The following is a 22966-nucleotide window of genomic DNA, read 5'->3' as shown; positions in this document are numbered from 1 at the left end:
GTGAGCCAGACTGGTTTGGGTGATTCGCCGTTTTTTCGCCGTTTTTTCTCCCTTTTTTCTCCCTTTTTCCCAACAGGAAACGGCTAGAAAAGGGCTAGAAAACGGCTAAAAAACGGCGACAAAAAAAGTGTACCGACTATGGAAAGCTAACTGTATGCAACAATGATTTTCATCAGAATAAAATAGTGAATACCTCCCTTCGAGAAAACGGCTACAAAACAGCTAATAAAGGGCGAATACCTCCATTGTGGGAAACGGCTACAAAACGGCTAATAAATGGCGAATGCCTTATTGTGGAAAACGGCTACAAAACGGCTAATAAAGGGCGAATACCTCCCTTGTGGAAAACGGCTACAAAACGGCTAATATAAGGGTGAATACCCCCATCGGTATAAAAGCCTTCAAAACTGCTAATAAATGACGAAAGGCACAAAAAAAGTAATAAAACTAGTAATAAATAGGACTAAACAAGTACAAATCAGCAAATAATGTTGTACCACACAAGCGGGTGAGTGCATGTACTTGAGACAACTTGGAATAACATTCATACTACCGTAATGTATGGTAGTGGATAATACCGAACAATCTTCAGTTTTTTCAATCATATCAAACCTTTTCTTAAAATTCATCAAAATTCCACCATAAAGTAATCACAAATACCTACTAAAAATAAGAATTTAAAAATGGCTGAAATCAATCGGCCTATATCTGAAAAAAAAAATTCTCAGCTTCCGATTTCGCCCCTCTTCGCGTGTGAAATCTTTTGTCACTTGTGGTTCGTATACCAAACACGTGTTTTCTGCTGTCATAAGAGAATTAACAAAAATCTATAATTAATTCATTTTCACCGTATTTTGTTATGTTTAGAAAATTGATACTTCATAAATATGATTTTTTTTTCATCATTTTTCTTTTGGAAAGATGCTGCAATGTGCTAAATGTATTCAATTATACTGTACTGTATTATTTTCTTTATCTTGGGCTTGTTACGATCGTTTGCGTTTGCGAAGTGGGAATGGCCGCACCCTTTCGAGAAAACCAGGATAGCTTTTCTCGAAAGGGTGGGATGAGGGAAGGGAGTCAAATAAACACACCTTCTCGGGACAACCAGGGGAGCTTTTCACGAAAGGCTGTGTTTAATAGTTTTCTGAGCCAGTTGTTTCTATGAAAATTATTCATCAAATAATAACAACAACATAATATTAATATACATGTAGGCTATTGGTAGAAATGCACATATGGGGGGGGGGGGGGCCTGTTACACCCACAAATGTGATAATCGCTCACAAATGTAATAAAACTTTACCCACAAATGTAATAACGCCCAAAAATGTAATAACACTTTACCCACAAATGTAATAATTTAACCCACAAATGTAATAATGCACTTTACCCACAAATGTAATAATTTTTGATTGCCCACAAATGTAATAATGACTTTACCCACAAATGTAATAAATTTGAAGGGATTTTAGGCGAATCCGTTCTAAACTAAAATCTATAGTAATACGTTGATAAAGCACAAAAGTGCGAAGTCTTTTTCCAGACCCGGTTGTTTCAAAAAGTATAATATAAGTCCAAAGTCTTTTTTCCAGACCCAGTTGTTTCAGAAATTATAATGTAAGTCTAGTCTTTTTTCCAGAACCGGGTCTGGAAAAAAGACTTTGTCCTTTTTATATCATAATTCTTAAAAAGAAAATTTCTTCCTTTTTTATAAATTTACACACATAATATGTTTATCAAGAAAAAAAATAATGATGTTATCGTCATCATCATCACCGTCATCAAAATCATTACCACCACCATCATTCTCGTCCTCTTCTTCCTCTTTATCCCCCTTCATTATCACCAAGTCATTATTTAATTACATCACAAATACACTATCATCCTCGATTATCATTCCGTTTTCACAAACGCTGACTATTGTAGTAGGTCCGTGATTGGACAATGTGGTTTGGGGGATTCCATCCGGGTTGAAGAAACACAACGAGAGATCACAAGTGATCATTGCGTAACTTAAATTGAAACAGATTCTTCCTATTGTTAGGTGTTCACTGCAATCTTCACACCTTCCATTGTTCACAAAACGTGCGATTAATTGACCCCATTGAAGTCGCAACAGCTAGGGCATTCACTCCAAAGCTTCTGTTATACATTTTAAAAGTTATCTTTCCTATAAAACAAAGTAGCTCAAGTGCATTGGGGTATTTAACACTATAAAACACAGTTTTGACCAATATACCAACGAGATCGAACCAGCTCATGACATCATGGAGGCTGATGTATGCCTCCCCAAGAATTAAAGTATATTGAAGTGGTTTGTTGGATACTACTTACATGACCAATGGCCCAGTCACATTTCCCTTACGGCAGGTCAAAAACATCCGTTAAGACTTTTTTGTACCATCTACACATTAATTCGACTCGCCATACGCCGCGGTAGGGGAAATGTGACTGCAGCATCAGGAACATGAAAAGTGCCTTTCACATTATCATGCGAGAGTGAAAGCAAGAAAAGAATGAAAGAAAGGAAGAAATATGGAATGACAGAAAGAATGAAAAGAGAAGAGGAGAGGAAGGGAACCAAAAAAAATAAGGAAAGAAAGAAGAAAGGATAAAAGGAAAGTAAGAAAAGGAAGGAAGGGAAGAAAAAAAAATGAACAGAGAGAGAGAAAGGATCAGGAAAGAAAGCTAGGAAAGATTTGAAATAAGATAGAACAAAAAAAGCAAGCAGGAAGGATAGAGGAAAGGATGAAGAAAAAAGATAGAAAAGAAAGAAAATGAACGAAAGAAAGCAATAAAGAAAGAAATGAAGAAAGAATTAAAGAGGAAAAAAAATTTAAGCTTCAAGCAAACAAAACAAATGTAATCATCTAACAAAAAAATCTTACTGATATTTGTCTTTTTTATAATATATTTAAAAATTGTTAGAAAACTAAAATGTTTTAGAAACAAATAAAATTTGAAGGTGAAACATTGTCAAACTTTAATAAAATGAACATCGGGGCATCACACCATCTCTATTCCCATTGTCTTGTCTTCTTGTTATCAGTGCGAACACGAGAAGACTCATTTTCACTCAAACAAAAGCTGAAACAACTAGATCGATCTAGTAATGAAAACTCGATAACTTGCTCCTACGACTACATCACCAAATCATTAATCTGAGGATCCATATACATGTATATGTAATTATAAAAATGTCCTGCCGATTTTGTGATTATTTTGTTGGAAAAACTGTTTATCGTGTGAGATTGTTCACTTTGATTCAGAGTTTGCAAATCTCCTCCGATCATGCAAGCCTGCCACACACCACACAGGTAGGCAGGCCAAGCCACGTGCGGCAGCTGGTACATGTACACTGTATGCTAACTTTGCGTGTGTGTCTGTGTGTAGATCCCAGAAAATCACGGAAAATGGCTTGCAGTTTGAATTGATCTGAGTTATTTTTTAGCTTTGTTTTTTTTTTTCTCTCTCTCTTCTGTATTTTTGCTTGTGAAATATGGGAGAACTTTGTAAACTTTAATCTTACACTGAAGCTAGGGCATGACCAGTTTTGAAAAAGGGCACGTCGGCCAGGTAGAAAAAAAGGGCACGGCCTTTTTGGCCGTGAATTGATCACTTTTTGTAAAGGCATCACGGCCAGTTATAGGGGCATTGACGGCCTGCATATTGTACACGATCGAAATTTTAAGAAAACGTATTTTACAAAGAAAAAAAGTAACGCCGTATTTTGGGTGAAAAAACGTAACAAATACGGCAAAAACGTAACGGTTGGCATCTCTGTCAGAAGAGTCCCAAACAAATTTAATCAAAAAATAATGAAAAACAAAAAGTAAAAAACAAAAGAAATACATACGGAATTGCAAAAAACAATAAGACAAAAGAAATTGATCTGATATCGCAATTTTGTTCATGTAGACAAAGAGTTCTTATACCAAAAAAAAAATAGAACATTCTGAGCTTCATAAAGGGAGTTAGAGGAAAAAGTATGATTTTGCATACTAATTACGCATGAATTAGCATAATAACTTAATAGCGATTTGCATGAAACAAATTACGATACAATTTTGTAGATTACTTCCCTGACAACCTGCGTGCCAATATTCGGCGCGAGAAATTTTGCATTCTTTTAGTAAATAGGGCAAATTTAAGCTCTTTAACTACATTCGACTTTGAATGATTTATTGTTCTCCATCATAAAAGTCCACAAATAGTCGAGGGGGATTTGATATTATGCCCCCCCCCTTTCCAAAAAGTGAGGGACACGTCCCCCTCGGGTTCCCGCCCATGAAGAAGGGAAAATAAGAGTAAAGAATAAAGTATTCAAAGAAGTTTCAATCCAATTCTATAAAATTTTATTTTCATCTGACTGACATTTTATCAAATTCCACATGAAATATAAAAAATGTTGAAATAAAACAATTAATGTAGTAGGCCTATACAATATGTAAATAAGATTTATGAAAGAAGGCGTAACCCCCCCCCCCCCGAAAGTAAAATAAAAAATTGTTTACATGAATGAAATGAGAATTATTATTAAATATTACCCATGAAAACTAGAGCTTATTTCCAAAAGGAGTTCTTCAGAAAATCTTAAGTTGGCAGAAAAATTGCAAATATATATTTTACGTTTTCTAGTCACTTTTTCTCAATGCATATCACACATTTTCACATATCTTTTTGCCATTTTATGCAATGCACTTCGTACTACCCATTCGCCCTTTTTTTTTCTAACCTTTTTTTTCTGTTTCATGCTCTCACCTCTTACTACTCATCTGCCCTTTTCTCTCCGTTGTCCCGCCACTTTCTCTCCCTTTCATGCAATGCACTCCTTGGGACCCATTCACAATTTTCTCTCCGTTTATGCACTGCACGCCTTCTACCCATTCGCCCTTTTGTCTCCGTTTTCTCGCCCTTTTCTCTCCGTTTTATGCAACGCGAGCCTTACTACACATTCGCCCTTTTGTCTCCGTTTTCTCGCCCTTTTCTCTCCGTTTATTAGCCGTTTTCTTTCAGTATCTTCACTCCTCTAACAGGATCCTCGTCCTTAACATTCGCCGTTTTCTCGCCGTTTTCATGGGGAAATCAATAGCTCCGCTAATATTAAACAATCATGGCACTCCATAACAATTCAAGATTTACGTAAGAAACCTAATGTAGCCGTTTTTTGGCCGTTTTTTCTCCAAAAATTCTCCCTTTCTTCGCCCTTTTCTAGCCGTTTTCAAAACGGCGAAAAAACTGCAACTTTGAATTTCCCATAGGTTATAACACACAAAACGGCGAAAAAAGGGCGAAAAAACTGCAGTGGCTCACTGTGATAATCAGGTAATTTATTTGATGTACGCGCTAGTGTTCACGCGTCGATTGCATAAAGAACGTGCTTGATGTATTTTAAAAAGAAATTTCTATTATGACGTAGATCGTTTTAATAAATAACATTTCAACTCACCTCTGAAGCTATACTTTTCCCTTGGGAGAATATTTTCCCTCAGCGCTGCGCGCTTCGGGCAAAATATAATCCCTTGGGAAAAATATAACTCTGTCGGGGAGAGTAAATGTTATATTCAAACTCTAGGTAGGCAATATCTGTATAATATTTCCCTTTTTTGATAACTCTCCCTGCCTTTAAACCCAAAGACTTGTACATTGTAGGCCTGATGCATGTTCATAGTAAGGCCATGAAATGTATCAAGCTTTTCTTTTTCAACTCCTTTGTTTGGACAATATCACTGTGTTATATCAGGAATACATACAAATCTGTATTTACGTAGTTCCAGTGTATTATATTTTGTTTCCTATTTATTTATCACACACTATATTTTTCTACCGATAGATATGTGGGTCATGAAATGCGATGTATTGTCCTTGTTGCGTCATGGATATATTACATTCTATTTCTCTTGCGTTCTCTACCTTTCAACCCAAAGACACGTAGGTCTGTTGCAGGTTCGTGGTAAGGCCATGAAATGCACTAAGCTCAAGCTTGAGACCGTCAGGCCATTCTATCTAGAGGATATCACCCTCCAGGATACCACACTCGATCCAAACGACGTCAAGATCTCAGAGAAAACAATCGCATTCTGCACTGAAAAGGTAATGGTGGCAGATGTAATGCCTTGGTTTTTTTTGTCTGCAGTGCCCCTATGCAGCCTGTAAAAACTTTTATTCTTGAAAAAGGTTTCAATTATACCATGGTATAAAACCATGGTTACGCAGATTTCACCTATAATCGTGCTTCAATTAGGCGCCCTTTGCCACAAGAGTGCATTTACATTTGGACTTTTCTTAGTGTACAGAATGAAACAGAAATAAGCGTAATTTTGTTCACAAATCTGCATAAACAATGGTTTTGAACCATAGTGCAATTGAAACCTCATTTGATAATATGGGCCATTGTATGCCTTCCACTGACAAAAGGAAGCAACTCAGTGGAATGAGTTTTTTTGGTAAAAAGGGAAATGTTTCATTGTTTTATGGGAAAATATTTACAAATACCTGCTTTTGAAAAGTCTATCAGAAATTTTGGGCTATGCATCTCCAATTAATTTAGCATCATGGATGGCATACAGAATATCTTAAGTGAAGAAGAAAAAAATTGAAAAAAAAATCAGAGCCTAGAGTTCCTTTTGTCAGTGGACGGCATTGTCATATTGTACAATCTTCTAAGAGAGGCAAGCTCTGTGCAGATATCGTACTTTTAGCGGCCTCCAAAAAGTTTGAAATTTTTCCAACGTCGACCATAGCCCATAGGCTTATCATAGATGGCATTGCATGATAAAAATGATCATTGGAAATGCAGACCAGAGTTTAGACAATATCATACATTCACATTTTAGTTTGTAGTTTAATTTAGGAAATATATTAAACAGTCTACAAATAGCGAATAGGCATGAGTGCGATGGTGCGAGATTTCGCACGAGGTAAAAAGATGCGTTTCTTTCTTTCACTGAATGCAAAACAGGGTTGTTTGATTTAAATCATGTCGATTTAAATCATGATTTAAATCGCGATTTAAATCACTTGATTTTTTTCAAAAAAATCACTGATTTAAATCAACTTTTATGAAAAAAATTAGTTTTCTCTATTTTCTCTTCTTCTTAACAGATACTTTCAATGTAATCATTTTCATTTCTGTTCCACATGCTTTAGAGATACTTTAAAAGAATGATACACCCTCATGGAGTCTGATTTAACACCACTGTTTTATTTTCAAATTGTAAAACAAGCAAAACTGATGAAAACAACAAGTTTCTAACGAAGTAATGATAAATAACTCTCTGTATGTACACCAAACTGTTAAATCTTCAATAAAATAATATATAAAATCTACAAAGGTGCTCAATGAAGTCCACAACTTGGATACTTTTACAAAACAGCTGAACTACTTGTATGTACCTCCTTCTTGTTACTATTAATACCCATTCTTTCAATTACTTAAGTTGCAAAACCCTTTGTTTATTAGCTATTACCAGCTGTCAGTTGGGAAGTCCCCCATGTGATAGTTCTAGGAAATATTCCTAGCTAAAATCCCCCATGTGATAATTCTAGGAAATATTCCCAGCTAGAATTCCCAAGGGCAGTATAGGAACAGGCCTTTAATAATGTCAATTTTGTTGGAAATTCTCAAGTTCTTTGAGTACTTCATGCATTGGAGTAACACTTCGGATGTTTTGGACTGACTGATATAAAAATTTCAAGAGTTTAAATGTATACATAATAAATAACATTACTTGGGCTTCCATAAAATGTCCCTCTCTATAATGCAAATAAATAAAAAAAAATTACTTGTATATAAGTGGATTATTGTGTCAAATAGTACAATACACAATGTTCAAAAGACTACTTGACCACTATTATTGGTGTAAAACAGTTTAAATATAGTTTAAAACTTGTTAAGTGTGACCATTATTTTTCGTTGGAAAAAAATATAAAAAATCTGATTTAAATCATAAAAATCCGATTTAAATTAAAAAAATCAGATTTTTTTTATTTAAAAAAAAAAAAAAAAAAAATCAACAACCCTGATGCGAAATCTCACACCATTGCAGGAATAAGAATATTCGCTATTTGTGTTGTACAATGCCACGGAATCTAGCGAAAATATGAAAAAACAAGAGTTTTTCCCTGAAGTAATCTGTGAAAAGGGAGCAAAAATGTTGAAAGCGAAAAGCCAAATCCCACAAGCGCACATGACCTAGGGCAGCATTGCGCATTTAGCCAGCAGGCTATACGCTTATTTCATCTTCATTTTTTTCTGAGTGCAATGAATTGAATCGCATTGTAATGTCACCTAAGTCCGTGCAACGGTACATTTTGGATGGTACGTCGTGTGTGCAACGGTACGAATGTTTGACATTCAGCCTCCCATTTGCTCGCATACAACAAGCTAAGTAGGCGTTGTACAATACATTTGTATGGATGTGATGATAAAGAGGATCCCTACAAAATAAAAATAGATTATGATTATGATGATTTTACATGTTCGACAACCAATCAAACTAAGTTTGTCTGTGGGGTAATACAACCGGTTCCATGACATTTGCTCCGATTGAAAATCTGCATGTTAAGTCAAACATAAAACCTAACCTCCAAAACGAAATAAATCCTACTGTAATTCTTATCTTTGCATTATTCAGAACCAAAAACTCTATTACAATCCTAACTCTAAACCTGTGCCCTCTGAGATATTAAAGGACAAGTCCACCCCAACAACAAGTTGGTTTGAATAAAAAGAAGAAAAAAATCCAACAATCATAACACTGAAAATTTCATCAAAATCGGATGTAAAATAACAAAGTTATGACAGTTTTAATAAAGTTCGCTTAATTTTACAAAATAGTTATATGCACATCCGGGTCAGTATGCAAATGAGGGAACTGATGACATCACTCACTCACTATTTCTTTTGTATTTTATTATATAAAATAATAATTTCCTCATTGTCCTATGAAACAAATTTTTATTTATCCCTGAACATGTGGAATTACAATTATTTAACATCTTGTGTTTCAGTCAAGTTGGTCCTTACTGTCAAATCTATAAAAATTGAAATGTTGTATAATTCAAACAATAAAAAACAAAATAATTAGTGAGTGGGGGACACCATCGATTCTCTCATTTGCATGTGACTAAATTGTGCATAACTATTCTGTGAAAAATAAGCAAAACTTTAAGATATCATAAATTTCTTATTTTACATCCGATTTTGATGAAATTTTCAGCATAATGCTTGTCTGATTTTTCTATATTAATTAAATCAACATTTTTCTGAGGTGGACTTGACCTTTAACCCTATCTTACTTGGGCTATTTCGGACCAGTATATACTGGGGGGGTCAATTTGACCCCCCCCCCCCTCAGATCTCGGCCGCTGATTGCGCGATTGCCGCGAAAATTTGCACACGTGTAGAGCCGGATGTAAACTACAAGACTATATAGAAAAATATTCAAAATATTAATTGTTTATATTTTTTTATTAATCAATTATGCAAATAAGCGTATGAAATTTGCCCTAAATTTGTTTTTTTGTGTATGTTTTTGCCTTTAACTCAATTTATATAGCTAGAAGAATGCTAATTTTTGGTGGGAGTATCAATTATTACATTTCTAACAAATATCTACAAAAAAATTGTAAAAATATGTTTAATTTCTTATGTATTTTATTGTTTTTAATTCTTATATGTATTTCTTTGTTTTTTCAAACCTTTGTTTTTTATTGTTTTTTCCAATGAACTTTGTTAGGGACCCTTTTGCGATCATAAATAGCATAAAATAAATCCATTAAAACCAACAAAAGTGAAAATAATCATACATTTATGATTTTTGCTTGAAAAACACAATTTGCATTGACTTTGTACACGGAATCAGGTTTTTGAGCAATTTCGGGTCTGACATGCACTTACAAAATGTTGCGTAATTTCGGAACCACGTACCCGGGCGTCGCAAATTTGGTCTCAAAAGATGGGCAAGACTTGAAAGTAAAAAGTCAGCGAGCGGTGCGGTAAAAACATTTGGCGTGACGGCGGAGTGACAAAATTTGTCGAGGGGGGGGGGGGGTCAAATTGACCCCCCCCCCCCAGATTAATAAGGGTTAAAGGTAAATGCTAGTTTTGGTAACGATATCAAAATGAGTTCGTACAGAATCCAATGAAATGACCACCAAAGTGTCTGTTTGTATAAATAAAACGCATGTGCCAAAGGATTCTGGAAGAAATTGTGTAATTGCTGAGAAATCAGCAAATAAGCACAGGATTCGGGTAGAGCGTCGGGCCCGACGCTCAAAGCAATAATTATACACTGTCCCACGTGCGCTTATCTGTGTTGGGGAAGTTCAGTCTGAACATTTTTCAGCGTAGATTTCAAGATTTCACAAAGTTCGGTTTATGTAACTGGACCAGATCTAGATCCTCGATGATATACTGACAATTAAGCCTGGTTTTACAGACTCTCTCATGAAATCAGTGTTTACTGCAACTACTGGAATTTCTCTTTAAAGGTCAAGTCCACCCCAGAAAAATGTTGATTTTAATCAATAGAGAAAAATGAAACAAGAATAACATTGAAAATTTCATCAAAATCGGATGTAAAGTAAGAAAGTTATGACATTTTAAAGTTACGCTTATTTTTCACAAAACAGTTATATGCACAACTCGGCAACACGCAAATGAGAGAGTCGATGATGTCCCTCACTCACTAATTCTTTTGTTTTTTATTGTTTGAATTATACAATATTTCCATTTTTACAGATTTGACAATAATGACCAGCTTTACTGAACCATTAAATGTTAGAACAATTGTTATTCCCCATGTACATGGAGGAAGAAAACTTGTTTCACCTTCCAATGAGGAGAAAATTAAAATATTTTATATATCATATAATAGAATAAAAAAGAAATAGTGAGTGAGTGACGTCATCAGTCCCCTCATTTGCATACCGACCAGGATGTGCATATAACTGTTTTGTGAAATTTAGCAAAACTTTAAAATGTCATAACTTTCCTATTTTACATCCGATTTTGATGACATTTTCAGTGTTATGCTTCTTGGATTTTTCTCTATTTGTTCAAATCAACTTTTTGATGGGGTGGACTTGTCCTTTAAGACAGGAGCTAATGCCATGTCACAATAAAATCAAGTTCTCATTACAGGTCTATTGCTGTTTTCTATGCAGGTTGAATCCTTGATACAAAAAGCAGCCGACGAGCACACAGGGAATAGAAAGCAGCCAGACCTCCCTCTCATTCGACTTAGGGTAAGCTGAAACTTTTTCTAGTTTCCATGACGGAAGCTATTGTTTATTCAAAGAGAGATTTAATCATTGAGATTTATATTTAGAAACTTTTACCTCTTAAAGCAAGTTTGTAGATCTCTTATTTCCTTTAATGTATGCTAGGGTAGTCTATGCCAATTGCTCTTTGTAGTTGATAACACTTACATTATATCGGTAAAACTGCTTAGAAATTTCCACCTGATAATGATCTTCGTAATAATATTACTTGAAATGTACAATTTATTTTGTTTTGCACAGTAGATTATTTTATCAAAGTAGCTGTCCAATATTCCTAAATTTTCTTTTAAAAAAGATTTTTTTTTCTTTTACTGCCCTTTTATGTTGTAGTGCATGTTGTATGGTTTTTATTGCTATGAACGCACCATATACTCTGTGAATGTGTGAGTGCCACCGTTGTTAAGGTGTATGTTGAAATAAAATAATCTAATCTATTAATGCTCTTTCTTTTGATATTATTTGATATTATTTAATATTGTAATAATAGGTATTTAAATCGTGCCATCTATCTAGAAATGGTACATTCACCTCACCTGCGTTGAGTGCAGCAAACTGTGGATCAATTTATTGCTGAAGGATATTAGCCATGGCTGGAATTGAAACCCACCGCCCTCTGTTGCAAAGTATGGAGACTAATAATAATAATAATAGCTAATTTTTATAAAGCGCTTTTCCCAGAATGGCTCAAAGCGCGTTACAGCATATTATCACCCCGGTCATTGGATTCATTTCAATCCCGCACGAAAAAGTGCACAAATTTCACTCCCTGGGGAGCATTCCTTGCATTCATCGCAGCCTCATTATGGCGCTGGCAAAATCAAACATACAATATCTTTCTCGTCCTACCGGGTACCCATTTTGCACCTGGGTCGAGAGTGGCAAAGTGTGGATTAACGCCTTGCCAAAGGACGCTAGACCGCGGTGGGCTAATCTGCTGGGCCACAATCCTCCCTAGATTTGTTGAAATATGAGGGAGAGATTCCCCATCCAGAAATGCCCTTGGCTGTTACATCGTATATGTTCTTTACTCACTGGTTTTAAATTCGAATTAAAATCTTTTTAGTCTTTTTACATCGTCCTCCCAGTTCTAATGGGCATTGGGTGAAACCAGTTGTGGGAACGATCTCAAAATGACTTTTTACAGAATTTAATATAATGATCACCAAAGTGTCTGTTTGTATGAATAAAAAATATGTGCCAAAGGATTCTGGAAGAAATTGTGTAATTGCTGAGAAATAAGCAAAATAAGCGCGGATTCTGTCACTTCCGTCGGGTCTTTATTCCAGCAATAATAATACACTGTCCCACATGTGCCTATCTGTGTTGGCGATCTTCAGTGTGATCGTTTTTTAGCTTTATAGATATTATGATTTCACAAAGTTCAGTTTTTTTATACGGCGCTGTTTACTGTATGGACCTTGCAGTGTTTGTTTAACCGTTTGAACAATCATGTTTAATTTCATAAAGATCAGATATTGAAAATTAACTTTGTTGCTTAAGATTTAAACACTTGTTGAGCGATTGCTGTGTGGTTCATATGGTGAACAGCGTTGTATAATTTTTTTTTTTATGTGTAGGCCCACTCAGTGCGTCAATCATACCTGGAACATCCAAGCATTTTCTATCCCTTTAAATCATTTTTTTCTTGCTCATAATACAAGGGGTGCTGGTTTGCTCATGCTCTTGTGTGGTTCGGTTCCTTGCCGTATTTATGTTGCATCGGACGTTCATAGCAATGACAAGTTTATATGTACGGCACCCGTTATTTCGCTATTGATTGCTCTGCACGCATGGCAACGAAATCACTATGTGATTATGATTTGAATTCTTCGCAATCACGAGCATTGCGGGTTTTTTTTTTTACATTTGATTGTTACCTAAATTGTAGGGTTAGAATGACGCACTTAGTTATAATCTGTAGAAGGTCTTTGCAGACTTTATGCTAAGCATGTATGCTCAAATTCTATTAAGTTCATCTTTCATTATTTGAATAAATGTTAAACATCTTGATTCTTGAGGACTTTCTCAACCGGGATGTATATTTCTTTTTGGTTTCTGAACCAAGGTGACCATCATTCCAAAAGGTCATGATATGTCATCGGTTTGTTTAGGATCCTGTTCGGATCTGTTTTTGGTTTCTATTTATTTGTTAATTGGGGGTAGCTGGCCAATGCCTAATGTATTGTTTATTGCCGCCAATCAAGCACATTTGCCGTTTTTTCTCGTTTTTTGCCTTTTTGTGTGATTGTTCATGTGTAACTGTGTGTCCTGTTTTGTCTTGTTTTTTGTGTAACTGTTCTTCAAATTCTATTCCACTTTTCTTTCCTTAATTATGGCTGCTAACACCAATGCTCCATTTCACTACTTGGATAATGATGAATTATACGACGCTTTTCAGTCTGATCTAGATACCAATTTCAATGAAAATTCAAATAAAGCTTTTCACAATTTCGTTGCCCAGTCCATGAACTCCCAAAACAATAATCTTGATTCTGTCTCCGATGATCCAAATGATAGTACCTATCAGCATGTACCTTCCTATTATTTTTCAGAAAGTCAAGTTGCAAGTAAACATTTAAACAACAGGAAAGATGATTTTTTAATGTTACATTGCAATATTCGCAGTGCCAATAACAATTTTGATGCTTTGCATTCCCTTTTACTTAATTCGAAACTCAACTGTTCAGTTATAGGTTTGTCAGAAACCTGGTTTACTTCTGAAACTGATTTAACATTTTTTTCACTTCCTGGTTATGATTTTATTACAAATACTAGGACAGAAAAAACAGGTGGCGGTATATGTTTGTATATTTCTGAACGGTACGAGTATAGGCTGAGGCCAGAATTGAACCGCATGAATAACTCTATAGAAAGTTTATTTATTGAAGTAGTTATTGCAAATGATAAAAACATTGTAATTGGGGTTATTTACAGACCTCCAAACTATCTTCGTGATGACTTTTTGAACAATTTCAATGAATTACTAAATCACCCCATCATTCTTCATAAAAACTGCTTTTTACTAGGGGATTTTAATGCAGACCTCTTAAAATATGATTCAGATGCATTCATACAAAAATTCATGGATTCATTTCTTACTGCGTGTTTTTTACCAGCAATTACTAAACCTACCAGAATTTCTACCAACTCGGCCAGTCTTATTGATGATGTCTTTACAAATGTACGACTTGCGCTGTCATCTGGCATAATTCTTTCCGATCTATCTGACCATTTTCCAATATTCCTCCATTTCCAACTCAATAATGGTTTCTCGGCAAACTCGGCTTCTTTTCACATACAACGTGATTTTTCTGAAAACAATATAGAACATTTTATGCAAGAGCTAGAAAACACAGACTGGTCTGGAATCTACACTATAGAAAATGCAAATGATGCCTTTGAATCATTCATGAGCATAACATCTTCTAAGATGGATCACTGTTTTCCTTTAATCCGCAAAAAAAATCTAACTACAAAAAGATTCCAAGGTCCCCATGGGTCTCCAAGGGTATTTTACGATCCATTAACAGGAAGAATAATCTTTATTTGAAATCAATTGTTAAACTATGTGATAAGAACAAGAAAAAGTACAAAGATTACAAGAACATTCTTACTGGTATACTAAGGAAAAGTAAAAAAAAGTATTTTTGTAATCAGTTTCAATTATTCAAAAATGATACACAAAATACCTGGAAAATAATTAAGAATGTTTTGCATGGTAATTTAAAAAAATCTATTGTTTCAAAAATAAATGTTGATGGCGAAATTATAGAAAATCCACTTGCTTTGGCCAACACTTTTAAGGATTATTTTTCCAGTATAGGCCCAAATCTTGCCAGACTCATTCCAGACTCTACAAAACACTTTACTGATTTTCCTCATGACCCCAACCCAAATTCAATATATTTTTCTTCTACAGATGAGGCAGAAATTGCGGATATAATTCATGGCTTAAAAAATAAGCAAAGCTCGGGACATGATGGCATCAGTAACATTTTGTTAAAAAAGAATTTTAATACCATTGTTAAACCCTTGGCATATATCTATAATTTATGTATGTCTACTGGGATTGTTCCTTCATCGCTGAAACTAGCTCGAGTTATACCTGTATTTAAAAAAGGTGACAGTACTGCGTTAGGTAATTATCGACCCATATCACTGCTGACCTGTTTGTCTAAAGTACTTGAAAAATTGATATTTGTTCGTACGACGAAATTCTTTAATTTGCATGATTTATTTTATCCCTTGCAATTGGTTTTCGTGAAAATCATAATACTACACATGCATTATTAACAATTGTTGATAAGATTGCCAGCGGAATCGACAAGTTTCAGCATACTGTTGGGGTGTTCCTGGACTTCTCCAAGGCTTTTGATACCATTAATCATTACTATGGAGTCAGGGGAATAGCCTTGGAGTGGTTCAGGAACTACCTAGACAATAGAAAACAATTTGTCTCTTTCGAAAACTTTAACTCCGAAACAAAACTTGTTACTTGTGGGGTTCCGCAAGGCTCTATTTTGGGTCCCCTACTTTTTCTAATATACATAAATGATTTTTGTAAGTCATCCAATAATTTATCCTTTATTTTGTTTGCTGACGATTCTAATATTTTTTTCTCCCATAAGGATCCACGCCATTTGCTTGCCACCATTAATCACAAACTAGTACATGTTTCTGAATGGATCAAAGCTAATAAACTATCCCTTAATCTCCAAAAAACAAATTATATGCTCTTTAGTAATATCATAGATGAACTTCCAGGTAATATAATTTTCGAAAATACTAATTTACAAAGAGTTGGCAGTACTAAATTTCTTGGGGTAACCATTGATAATAATCTTTCCTGGAAAGAACACGTTGATCACATTTGGTCATTTTCAAACATAAGTGGACATGGGGGTGAAAATTAAAACTTGCTCAAAATCAGTAGGCTTCAATGGTTTTTTAAACTAGACATCTCAAAGTATGTTTTTTCATTTCAGTTACATAAAATTATTAATTTTGTCTGGAAATACAGTGAATTTAGTGCAAGGGAAATTTAATGTTACAAAATGCTGATTTTTGCATTAAAATTCACATATTGCCTATCACAAGATAAAATTTGTATTAGAAGCCTATTTGTTGGTAAGATACAAGTTCTGTATTGTATCTAACTCCTAAGTAAGAAAAAAAAATTATCTGAAGTGTTTTTTTGAAAAAAGTAGATCTTTAAAGTTTTCAAAACTGGATGTCGTGTCACTCACGTTTAAAAGACAAAAAGTTTTCTAGACCTGTGTATTCTGAAAATTAATTTATCCCAGTACAGGAGCAAATACAGTTTTCCCATACCTTATTGTATATAAAGTAACTTGGTCCAATGTGTTAAGGTTAAGCTATAATTAACTGTTAAAGTTGTGTCGTGTCACTCACAATGTCGTGTCACTCACGAAATGTCGTGTCACTCACGGTCTCATATTGTGTATAAAAAAAGGACATTTAATAATTTTTAAAGCATTTTACAAGATAAATTCAGGGATGGAGTCAAAATGTTGTTCCTGACATAATTTAGGCCTATGAAAGGCTAATATTTTTTTCCATTTTCCCAACTTCACCCCTATCAATGGAAATATTGAATTTGACGTTGAGTTCATCTATTTTCTTTCCTCTCCATGGTTTCCTCAGTTTCAAAAATCCTGACAACTTTCCATTCGTGTGAAGACTCGGATCCTAATTCATATTTTAATGATGTACTGAGATAAAAGAATATAACATAATCAATCAACACAAAATTATGAATATATCAAGAGAAAACCACTATACATAGTAATGAACATATTTATAGTGCATAAAGATTTGGCGATGGTTCAAGTTAGTCAGGTATGACTTGAACATTCTCTGTCTCCATTTACAGAAATGAGCAGAACGTTCACCTATCTTTTTAGGAATGTTATTTCTTTGTCTTACTAATTAAGAAAGGTTTAAAGCTACATGTAACAAGGTCAGGGATCTTATTTTGAAATTTGCAGAAATAGATAGAATATTCTTATGGTAGAAAAGAGTATGAAGAAATCTCTGTGAACACCAAACATTCTTTCAAAATCAGAAAAACCTCTTTCCTTCTGATTAATTAAAATTAACCTTTTTTGCCACAAAGCATGTGTTCGAGGACATGAAATAAACAATTATTTTGCAAGAACATCTCAGGTGAGAATACACTGAGATTTAAAGAGCATTCTGGATATTGCTTGAAGTAGCTACATGCCTGGTTCAAAATCATTCTTTGTTCGGCCACCATTCATACCCCTAGTGATGAACTAGGGTCTACACAGCAAACTACCGTGAGCGGGCCAATGTGGGTTCAGAGCAGATTTGCATTACACACAAAAATTGATAGAGTAAATTAGGTAGGTACCAACAAGTCCCAACCAAGACTGAAAATTTGCATTTAAGCAACTTTGGTGAGTTGCCTTGTTTTCATGTAGATCAATTTTTCTTGGGGGGTACCCTGGTTAGAACTGAGCTGGACCTCGTGGGAAAAAGCTATAGAGGTATAGGGGGAGTATTTGATGGTTGGGGATGCTGAATTGAATTTCAGTGTAACATCCAAGGGCTCATCAAAGGAAAGGCTAATGATATGAAGTTGTACATGTAGGTAATACTAAACAGACTGTGCTGTGGCTTTTTGCAAGAATCAGGTACTAACTATGTGTCTTTCACCTCGTGGCTTTCCATGTATTACTTGTGGTTTGGTTTATTATCAGATATGATAATTAGCAATGAAAAACAGCTTGCAAGATTCCTGCTAAAAAATCATAACTCTGAATTTTGGTACAGTACCTTTGGTGGGGTCCACATACAAGCAATGTTCAGGAGAAAACCAATGCTTGATGAGTTGAACTTGATCCCTATTAAAGTTTCTCACGGATTTATCTATCTGAAGTGTGCAGCCAAGTAACTGTGGTTTGGTACAGTGTACAAAAAAAGACATTGAAGCTGCCAAGTCCTATTTGGACAAGGCCTAAAATATTTAAGGAGGATAATATTGTAATCCAATATTTCAAGAAAAAGGAGTCATACATGACATCATTGGCTACCAAACCATGCCAGATGGTGCGAGTGACTATTGAGAATACCTTTCTTACAAGGAAAAAATATTCCATAATTTGTGGATGCTGAATTGTAAACTGTCAAATACAGATAAAGAGTTAAAGTTTTGAATGAAATCAGGCCACAAAAAGAATGTTTGAGTTGATGTCAATGCCAAGACCACATAACACCTCCTTCAAGTGCCTCCTCCTCCAAAGAGGAGAGTGGTAGAAGCCCGAGTGTGACAATAATGCGGTATGGTATAGGGAATGTGAGTTGATGGGCAAATATGACCATAATAAACCAAGAATAAATCATTAGGATGACACATTATCAACTTTGAAAAGGCAGGTGTTATGTAATTAAGCTTGTTTTTTGGTTGATGGGATTTAACTCTTGTAAATCATGCCAAAAATACTTTCGTTGTTGAGATATATGTTGTATTTTTGCACTTGTCGTGTCACTCACGTTTTGGATGTCGTGTCACTCACGGTATATAGGAGGGCACCATTTTCCATAGAGAAGGTTTGATTGATTCTGACTATATGTGCTAGATAGGTACACTATTTACGTACATGTATGGGTACTCACAGTACTCCTGGACCGCTACTTGGGCACGAATCCAATCATAAGTGATAATGGTCAGAAACCCATGTCCAAAATTTGTCGTGTCACTCACGCATCATTTTTCAATCATATCTACTAAACAAATTGTAGCATTCAAATCAAACTGGTAGTGGCCCATGCCAGTCCTGCATTGTACATAATAGGGTAGTCATGATTGATTCATAACCTTTAAGTTTAAAGATATGAGCCCTTAACTTTCTCCAATTGTCGTGTCACACACGTTTGAAAATGACCATTTGTAAAATTATTTCGAGAAATATTGGTATCATAAACAAAGTAAAATTTTTCTTTCCCACTCATATACTATTTAATTTGTATTCAACTTTGATCCTGCCTCATTTAAACTACGGTATAACAGCATGGGGGAATTGTGCTGACTGCCTCCTGAACAGAATTTTACTTTTACAGAAAAAGGCTATTTGTATTATTTGTCATGCAGATTTTCGTTCACACACTGACAAACTTTTCTATAAATATGATATTTTGAAGATTGGTGACTTGTATCGATACAATCTCGGAAAACTGATGTATAGTTTAGATAAAAATGAATTTCCAAATATTTTGTATTCCCTGTTTACAAAAAATGTTGATATTCATCATTATCCTACTAGGTCCGCCGGGCTCTTTCATCCACCAAGAGCTAGAACCATCCTTTTAAATAAAACATTTATTTTTACAGGTATCAAACTTTGGAACTCCCTTATAGAATCATTACGTAACAAACCAACACATTTAAGTTTCAGTCGAGGGTTAAAGAAAATTCTTATCCTTGGGTATAAACCCCAGAACTCAAACATTTCTGTATAAGCAGCTACCACCTCTTGTTCTTCTTCCCTTCTTATTTTCTTCCTTCTTCTCTTTCCCCCTCCCTCTCACATTTCTTTTTTTCTCTCTCTCTCTTCCTATCACCTTAATGTCTAGTTCTATTGCTTTTCTTATTTTCCTGTTTGTCTATGTTTTGTAGTGTGTTTTGTTTTGTTTCTTTTCCTTTTTTTTCTGTCTTGTCCTGTTCTGTCCTGTTTTGTTTTTGTTTGTGTGCCTTTTTTGTTTGTGTCTTTTTTTTGCTTTTAGTATTTGTCCTGTCTTGTCCAAGTGATTGTCTGTTCACACACTCCTGAACTCATGTTTTTTTTCATACAGCAGGGGTATATATGATATAATATTTTATGTTAATTGTAACATAGTAGGCATAAAAAGCTTGACCCCACTAGTATTCTTTTTCATTGTACAAACCTTTTTAATTTACAATTTGAATTTCATTGATCAAAGATATACTTTAATTAACTATTTATTGCAGGGAACCCATACTAACAAGCTTTGCTTTCCAGTGGGTTCCCTTTTTTCATTTCTGTATATTATATTTTTGTGTTTTGCTATACATTGTAACTTTTGTTAACTTTTGGAATGAAAAAGAATAAATGCAATCAATCAATCAATCAATGTAACTGTACCAGATCTAGATCCACGATGATATAGTAATACTTAACCTTGGTTTTACAGACTTTCTCACAAAATCAGTATTTTACTGCAACTACTGTCATTTAGCTTTAAGCTTCATGATATAATCTTTGAAAGCTGCTTTATTCTAGATTTCCCAAGGTTTTATAGATTTTTGTTGATAATTGAATTGGCAAGTTCTAAGTACCTTGATAACCTCACTAACAATGCAATATTTGAGAGTTATCAGGTTGAAATTTCTTTGTGCATAATCTTTAGTCTAAATGACTGTTTTCTCCGTAGGTGGACTACAGCGGGGGATTCGATACATTCAATGTTAATCGCTTTGGTCAGAAGTTTGTTGGTCGGGTGGCAAACACCAAGGATCTTATCCGCTTTACAAAGAGAAGGGTACAACTCAAGAAAGAAGGTGAGCTGGATTTTTTTGTTTTGTAGATCCTGAGATGAGGATGGTCAGATGGATGTGCAGAGGAGGTGTCATGTGCACTGCGTTTCAAGGACTAAATTTTACTTTCACCTTTATTGTAGATACCAAACCTGGAGAAGACTTGGGCGAGTTCCTCAAGCCAGAAGCTCTGGAAACTGAAAGAGTTGAAGACCTTGTCCGGAAGTATTTCTCAGAAACAGAAGAGGTAAAATTAACCTTAGAATAAGTAGTCCTAATGATATTTTTCACTTATTGGCAATGCAAATATCATGATTTAAATACCTGGTATAGCATCAGTGATCCTCTGGAAAGGCATTTTTACTTGTAGTAGTCCAACTATAGATGAATGCTTGGAAGGTTTATATCATTAATTTAATACTATTCAGAACAGTTCCTAAAAGAGAAATGTGATCTATTAGACAGGGAGTTCGGGTCAAGGAACATTGTTTCATTAAAATAGAAATAATATATTTGTTTAGCTGGTTTTGTGTAATGTAAAATGATGAATTGTATAAAGATATATACTTTGAGAACCTTTCTAGCGTAAAGTTTAAGTAAGGTTTCATGCCAAATAAATGATGTTAACTATATTCCTTATGCAGAATACTATCAACTCCGTTTGTATTAATGTTATTAATCATCTTTCATTTGCTTGTAGTAAAAGCAGCCTGAACTGTTGTCAGAAAGGGTGTGGGCCAAGCCCTTGTGGAATACATATTTATATATCTTTGATCTTTGTTTATATGTAGTCAAAGCAGCTGGAACTCTTGTCAGAGAAGGGTTTGGGCCAAGCTGTCCGGGAATACGTTGATAAGGAAGAGAAGGAAGCTATCCAAGCTCTCGTTAAGCACCAGCTCACGCAAACTCAGGGTCAACTCAAGACCAGGAGAACAACGGAAGATCACATCGACGTCGAGGTAGGAATTCATGATCGGGGGGGGGGGGAATGTTTGATGTAGATTTAATTGAATTAAGGGTTACATTTGTAGATATTGATCATACCTTTATGAATCGCATAGTAAATCTATCCCCATGTGTGCCCATTTCTGATCATCTAAAAAAATTTAACCTGTCGTTGCTTTTAACCCATTTTATTGGAGATAACCACATGTGAACAACAAGCACTCCTTATGCGTTCTAACAAATTCTTCTTTCTGTTTGTAATTGTTTTAAAGTGACTTCGGAGCACCGAGGAATATTGGCTGCATGGCTCTGCATGCTCTGATAAGGCCCTAAAAAATAAAGCTAAAGATTATTCAAGTATTGACAAAATTACGTAGACTCATTAGGAATATTTGTAAGTCATAAATGATGATTGATGATTTGATTGTGGCTGTACAATTTTCCTTTTTTTTTGTTCTTCAAAGATTATGTATTCAAGATTTCATCAAGATACTGAGACCCTTTGCCAGTATTTGCCATTCTTCAGAGCTGATTATCAATTTTGCTTGTGATTGTACTTTTTTTCATAGCTGCATCGATTTAAAGAGGAGAGAAGACAAATGAGTGAAGCAGACGTCACCAGTGAAGTCAAAGCAGTAAGTGAGAGTTGTTTATTTTCTATTTGAAAGCTATTGGAAGTGAACGATGAATTGAACTCTTTAAGAAGCACACAATATACATGACTTCTAGCTTTTGGCTACAATGTTAAATAGATTTAAAAACATGCATTCTTTGGTAAGTTACATCTTGAGATGTGCAGGGGCTGGCGGAGGGGGGGGGGGTAGGGATGGCTGGGTGGGCTTCAGCCTCCCTCCACCTTTTTTCCAAAACAGTGTTAAAAAATGTAAAAATTACCATCTTATTGTGATTTTTTGCATGGTCAGCCCCCCGCCCCACTTTCAAAAGCATTCAGCGGCCCGTGGCGTGCATAGATTTGCAATGATGCAGGATGGAGTTTAGAGTGGGAGGGGGAATGGCAGATGCAAAATACCTATTTGATGGGCTCTTAGTCATATTTTACCATTTTTGTATGAGGAAATTTGATTCTAGGCATTCCTCTCAGTCTAATCTTGTTCAATTTACACTTCCCTGCAAAAGGTCTGTAATGAGGCATTGATGTACATGTATTTGGCCACAGGATTTTTTGGCCCCCCC

At 35.1% G+C, this 22966-nt stretch overlaps 1 protein-coding gene across 3 annotated transcripts in view; it reads left to right on the top strand.

Annotated features, from left to right (window-relative positions):
- LOC129266942 (double-strand break repair protein MRE11-like) overlaps nt 1–22966 on the top strand; it is a 56797-nt gene that overhangs the window by 26077 nt on the left and 7754 nt on the right. For all 3 annotated transcript variants that reach the window (XM_064103870.1, XM_064103868.1, XM_064103869.1), the window contains exons 9-14: nt 5931–6096; nt 11173–11253; nt 20725–20851; nt 20971–21074; nt 21619–21786; nt 22342–22407. In XM_064103870.1, coding sequence (XP_063959940.1) covers nt 5931–6096; nt 11173–11253; nt 20725–20851; nt 20971–21074; nt 21619–21786; nt 22342–22407 — 712 coding nt within the window. The remainder of the gene's footprint in view (nt 1–5930; nt 6097–11172; nt 11254–20724; nt 20852–20970; nt 21075–21618; nt 21787–22341; nt 22408–22966) is intronic.

The sequence above is a fragment of the Lytechinus pictus genome, chromosome 8 (genome assembly GCF_037042905.1).
Source record: "Lytechinus pictus isolate F3 Inbred chromosome 8, Lp3.0, whole genome shotgun sequence".
Classification (NCBI taxonomy): Eukaryota; Metazoa; Echinodermata; class Echinoidea; order Temnopleuroida; family Toxopneustidae; genus Lytechinus; species Lytechinus pictus.
The sequence above is the reverse complement of the archived record's forward strand: the minus strand, read 5'-3'. Positions and strand labels throughout refer to the sequence as shown.